The 6,000-nt window shown below is 43.1% G+C and overlaps 1 protein-coding gene and 1 pseudogene across 1 annotated transcript; both read left to right on the plus strand.

Moving 5' to 3' along the window:
* LOC134735200 (leucine-rich repeat-containing protein 37B-like) overlaps nucleotides 1-5,471 on the plus strand; it is a 41,646-nt pseudogene extending 36,175 nt beyond the window's left edge.
* LOC129470411 (NADH dehydrogenase [ubiquinone] 1 beta subcomplex subunit 6-like) lies at nucleotides 4,654-5,243 on the plus strand. Its single transcript, XM_055258210.2, has 2 exons — nucleotides 4,654-4,929; nucleotides 5,011-5,243. Exons 1-2 carry the CDS (start codon nucleotides 4,750-4,752, stop codon nucleotides 5,134-5,136), a joined length of 306 nt encoding a protein of 101 aa, XP_055114185.1. The 5' UTR covers nucleotides 4,654-4,749; the 3' UTR covers nucleotides 5,137-5,243.
* Nucleotides 5,472-6,000: the final 529 nt, after the last annotated feature.

Here is a 6,000-nt window from a genome sequence, read left to right on the forward strand (position 1 = left end):
TCATACGTTCCAAAAAAAATACCGCTTTTATAAAACTCGCTCCCATGTGGCCCACAGAATACCCAAGGCCAAAAAGATTAGAAAGTTTAGAAAGAGCAGTTATCTCAATAGACTGATGCTCGCAAAGAGGCTGCCGTTCTCTGCAGAGAAGAGCCTCGTAAATTCACAAGGGGTTTTTTCATCCTTAGGATCTTGAGTCCTCAAGAAAACCCTCTTCTGGAAGTATTTGCTCCTTCAGAATGTTTTAAGAGAAAACACTCATGTAGAAGACACAGCTGCAAGAGATGCCTCTGAAGAAAACGTTTTTATGGAAAACACTGTTATGCCAGAAGGCACCATCTCTGAAAACACAAACTACAATCATCCTCCTGCGGCAGCTTCCGCTGGGACTGCGTTCAACTTAGAGCCAACTTTAACCAAGCTGAGACAAAATGGGAATACAACAACGTGGGCACTGGCCTGTCCCCCAAGCCCAAAAGCTTCAATTATCCATTGCTCTCCTCCCCAGGTGATCAGTTTGAAATTCAGCCAACCCAGCAGCTACGGTCCCTCATCCCCAACGAGGATGTGAGAAGGTTCATGTCTCATGTTATCTAGACACTGAAAATGGAATGTTCAGAAACGTATGTGCAAATGACCTGTGCCAAGCTCATGTCGCGAACAGGCCTCCTGATGAAGCTTCTCAGCAAGCAGCAGGAAGCAAAGGCATCCAAGGCAGAATGGGATACGGACCAATGGAAAACTGATAACTATGAGAGCACGGAACAGATCGAACAGAAGGAGCAGAAGTAGAGTGAGGTGAGGACCACACAGAAACATGAGCCCCAGATTTCCCATCATTTAGCATATGCCGGGAAAGTGCCCACATAGGAGAATCTGGGACTCCCAGGCCATAGCTTGTCTTGGCCATGTAACTTAGGCCATGACAGTGATCTCCCACTTTGCTCATGTAGACAGTGAAATAGATTAGGGCACAAGATGAACTGTAGCTCGGGGGTGGTAGCTCACGCCTGTAATTCCAGCACTTTGGGAGGCCGAGGTGGATGGATCACTTGAGGTCAGGAGTTTGAGGCCACTTTGGCCAACATAGTGAAACCCTGTCTCCACAAAAAATACAAAAATTAGCTGGGTGTGGTGACACATGCCTGTAGTCCCAGCTACTTGGGAGGCTGAAGTGGGAGGATCACTTGAGCCCAGGGAGGTCGAGTCTGTAGTGAACTGTGATCACACCACTGTACTCCCGCCTGGGTGACAGAGTGAGATCCTGTCTCAAAAAAAATAAAAAAGAACAAAAGAACCTGTAAGCTACTCAACTGGAATACTGGGGTTTTGAAAAGTTAGCTTCCATTCTCTCTCTTTTTTTTTTAATTGTTGTTTCTATTTTCTTTCTTTTTTTTTTTTTTTTTTTAGCTCATGAAAGAAGTTCCATGATATGGCTATAACAACAAACCCATCTCGGCAGTATCTGTGACTGTAATACTAACAATTTTGATTTTAATTTTTTGTCTTCTTGAAGTAAGGTCAATAATTAATTCAGGTTTTCAGAATACAGTCCTGTCTTTGTGTGGATTCAGAATCCACAAACTGAAAACCAATGTCACTTTCCCACTTGACATTCTTCTTCTGTCGTTTAAGGCTGAGGTATGCTTTGTTCTTTTACTGCAATGTATATTCCAGGATTTTTAAAGGATCCCCACTTCCAGGAGATCTCTGTGAAATGAAACCAAGTTGATCCCACTAGACTATTTTAAGAAGTTAAGTTGACATAACAGCAAACTTTCTCCCACCCGAAACTATGTCAACAATTGGATGCACTCACCGAGTCACCCCTCACTCTGCCACTCATTTATTTCCTTGTTGCTTAAATGATGAGAGACATATAATCTCCACCCTCACGGAGTTGTCATCACCCTGGAGAGGAAGAAGGCAGCCAAAAGAGAGAAGTGTTGTCTTGTGGACTTATTAGATTCACATAGTATCGTCCTTCTCCAGCGTGTAAGGCGTTGTCTAAATAGGTCCAGTTAAAGCACTACACGGTAGCCATTTTTTTAAAAAAATTTGGCCATGTTTTTAAATTCACGGGGGAGGGGGAATGTCTCATACTCCAGTCCTCCTGAGCCTAGGCCCTCTGTGAGATGTGTCGCCATTTGTTGGACACCATATGAGACATTCCCCCTCAGATTAGAGATGCTCAACTTGCATCAACATATCTAAAGCCTGCATCTGGCTACTCTGGGGTGAGTCCTGTTTACAGTGCCCATTCCTGGAGCTTGCCTCTTTTTGCCTTTTGTTTGATTACGTGATGTATTACTTTTCCCAACAGGCCAGTGCTAGCATATTGGAAGAGTGATTTAATAAGGTGGCAACCTTGATGCTATGCTCCTAATCCAACCTTATTTGCCTCATTTACCACTTCCATTATTGTGGCAGCCCTCCATTCCAGCCAGAGCAGCCCCTCACCATGCCCCAGTCACACTATCCCCATTTCTGCTCTTGTCTGTGCCTTTGTCCATCTAAAATTCCCTTATTTCACTCTGCCTGTGGGAGTCCTGTGAATCTCTCCAAAGCCAACTCGGTTCATCTTTCTGCTTGAAACCTTCCCTGAATAGGCCAGGTGCGGTGGCTCACACCTGTAATCCCAGCACTTTGGGAGGCCAAGGCAGGCGGATCATGAGGTCAGGAGATAGAGACCATCCTGGCTAACACAGTGAAACCCCGTCTCTACTAAAAATACAAAAAAATTAGCTGGGTGTGGTGGGAGGCGCGTGTAGTCCCAGCTACTTGTGAGGCTGAGGCAGGAGAATGGCGTGAACCTGGGAGGTGGAGCATGCAGTGAGCCAAGATCGGGCCACTGCACTCCAGCCTGGGGGACAGAGCGAGACTCTGCCTCAAAAAAAGAAACTTCCCTGAATATTCCAGCCCTCCTGAGCCTAGTCCCTTTGTGAGATTTGTCCCCATTTCTTGGACACCATATGAGAGACTTCAGAGGCTGAAGTGGGAGGATTGCTTGAGCCTGGGAGGTCGAGGATACAGTGAGCTGTGGTCATACCTCTGCACTCTAGCCTGGGCAACAGAGCGAGACCCGGTCTCAAAAACAGCCACCACTGAAAACTATCTTGGGATTTGAATAGGATTACCTTAAATTTGTAGATTAATTTGAGAATTGACATCTGTACGACATTCTAGGAACATGGTATTTATGTCATGTATTCATTTCTTGTTAATGTCTTTCAGAAGAGTTTTAGGGTTTCCATCATATAGATCTTACACGTCTTTTGTTAGATAACAGATCTTTGTATTTTTGTTCCTAAATACTTCCGACATTTGTATTGCCATTGTAAATGGGATCTTTCTTCCATTTTCTAGTTAGTTATTGGTGGTATATCTGAAAAGTATTTGAGGTTTGTGTGCTGCTCTCTTGATTTTGTTTCTAGCCACCATACTGAATTCTCATATTACTTCCAGTAAAATCTTAGTTGATTCTCTTAGTTGATTAAATCTTATATTACTTCCAGTAAAATCTTAGTTGATTCTCTTAGGCTTCTTTGGCTAACATTTATTATTTTATATGCAAATAATGATAGTTTTGTCTCTTCCTTTTCAATACTTACTCTCTTTCCTTCCTTTCCTTTTTTTTTCTTTCTCAGGGCCTTGTTGTCACCCAGACTGGAGAGCAATGGTGTGATCTAGCTCACCGTAACCTCAAACTCCTGGGCTTAAGGGATCCTCCTGCCTCAGCTTCCAGAGTGGCTGGGACTACAGGCAGGCAGCGAATTTTAAAACTTTTGTTCTAGAGACAAGATCTCGCTATGTTGCCCAGGCTGGTTTTCCTGCCACTTTAGGGCAGGTTTCCTTTTTTTCATACTTTCAAGATTTTTTTTTATTAAGAATTGTCCGTTGAATGTTAGCTAAAACAGTCAATAAAATGCATTAAGTGCCAGCTGCATGCAAGACCCTAAGTTAGATACAGTCAGCCCTCTTCATCAACAGGTCCACATCTTCAGATTCAACTAGATGAGGCTGAATATTTGAAAAAAGAAACAATAAAAATACAAATAGAAAGTATAGTATAACAACTGTTGCCATTATACAATATCTATACATTTTATTAGTGATGACCTAAAGTACATGGGACCAGGCACGGTGACTCACACTTGTAATCCCAACACTTTGGGAGAACAACCTGAGCAGTATAGTGAGACCTTGTCTTTAATAAAAATAAAAATCAAAATATTAGCCGGGTGTAGTGGTATGCACCTGTAGTCCCAGCTACTCAAGAGGCTGAGGTGGGCAGATCACTGGAGCCCAGGAGGTTGAGGCTGCAGTGAGCTGTGATTGTGACACTGCACTCCAGCCTGAGTGACAGAGGGTGATCCTGTCTCTAAGTAAGTAAATAAATAAAGTATATGGGGGGTGCGTGTTGGTTATATGCAAACACTGCACCATTATATGTAAGAGATTGAGCATCCACAGATTCTGGTATGGTGTGGGGGGGGCGGTATCCTAGAACCAGTCCCCTGCAAGATAGCAAGGCTGACTGAACTGTGGAAGAATCAAAGCACTGTTAAACTGCGTATAATTCCTGTCTTCAAAAAAGTTATCTTCATGGGGTAGATGAGACTTAAAATGAATAAAAGGGCGCGGCGCCCGGGGCTCGGCCTTCCCGCAAGGTCGCTTTGCAGAGCGGGAGCGCGCTTAAGTAACTAGTCCGTAGTTCCAGGGTACGCCGTGTCCTTTTGCGTTGGCGACATGACCGGGTACACTCCGGATGAGAAACTGCGGCTGCAGCAGCTGCGAGAGCTGAGAAGGCGATGGCTGAAGGACCAGGAGCTGAGCCCTCGAGAGCCGGTGCTGCCCCCACAGAGGATGGGGCCTATGGAGAAATTCTGGAATAAATTTTTGGAGAATAAATCCCCTTGGAGGAAAATGGTCCATGGGGTATACCAAAAGAGTATCTTTGTTTTCACTCATATACTTGTACCTGCCTGGATTATTCATTATTACATGAAGTATCATGTGTCTGAAAAACCATATGGCATAGTTGAAAGGAAGCCCAGAATATTCCCTGGTGATATAATTCTGGAGACTGGAGAAGTAATTCCACCAATGAAAGAATTTCCTGATCAACATCATTAAAGATTATGTAAAAACTTGAAAGGCTTATGAGCCTAAGTTTGTTCCTATATTACCATATTTACTGAATTTTCTGGAAAAGTAACTTTAATAAAGTTTAATCTCAGAAATTGTCTAAAAAAATGAATAAAAGGAATGAATACAGATTTGGAGATAGTGGTTGTTGTGATAGATAACCTTAATTGTGTTTTCTTCCAAAACAGATTCATTCACACAAAAGGGCATCAGAGGCAGATAAGACTCATCAGTGTCAGGCCCCTGAGCCCAATTAAGGCATCTGGATGGCCTGGAGCCACGTTTTCAAAATTTTATTATTATTATTATTTTTACTGGTTAAATCAATGAAAACATTCTTTACTTTGTGGTTATGTTCCTCAAAACGAGGATTTTTAACAATAAAAATAAAGCTTCTTAGATCATTTTTAATGGTAATAAATTGGTTCCTGAAGATTTGACTAAAGAGAAAACTAGGCCAATCTAAGCAGAGTCCAAATGAAGTAGAACGTCCATAGAGAACGGGCAAAAAGGAAGTTGTGGAACCACAGACACAGTAAAAGGAAAAAATTGGCCGAGCGCAATGGCTCACACCTGTAATCCCAGCACTTTGGGAGGCTGAAGTGGGTGGATCGCTTGAGCCCAAGGAGTTCAGGCAACATGACAAAACCCCCATCTCTACAAAAAAAAAAATGGTAAACATGACAAAACCCCCAATGTCTACAAAAAATACACAAAAAACATGAGCCAGGCGTGGTGGTGTGCACTTGTAGTCCTAGCTACTTGGTAGGCTGAGGTGGGAGTATCACTTGAACCTGGGAGGTGGAGGTTGCAGTGAGCTGAGGTTGAGCTGTTATACCCCAACCTGGGTGA

The sequence above is a fragment of the Symphalangus syndactylus genome, chromosome 20 (assembly GCF_028878055.3).
Source record: "Symphalangus syndactylus isolate Jambi chromosome 20, NHGRI_mSymSyn1-v2.1_pri, whole genome shotgun sequence".
Classification (NCBI taxonomy): Eukaryota; Metazoa; Chordata; class Mammalia; order Primates; family Hylobatidae; genus Symphalangus; species Symphalangus syndactylus.

Excerpts from the sequence above, each read along its gene's own strand:
- LOC129470411 (XM_055258210.2), top strand. The coding sequence starts at position 4,750 with ATGACCGGGTACACTCCGGATGAGAAACTGCGGCTGCAGCAGCTGCGA. Across the intron at positions 4,930-5,010 it reads AATCCCCTTGGAGGAAAATG|TATCATGTGTCTGAAAAACC; the intron begins GTCCATGGGGTA and ends TATTACATGAAG.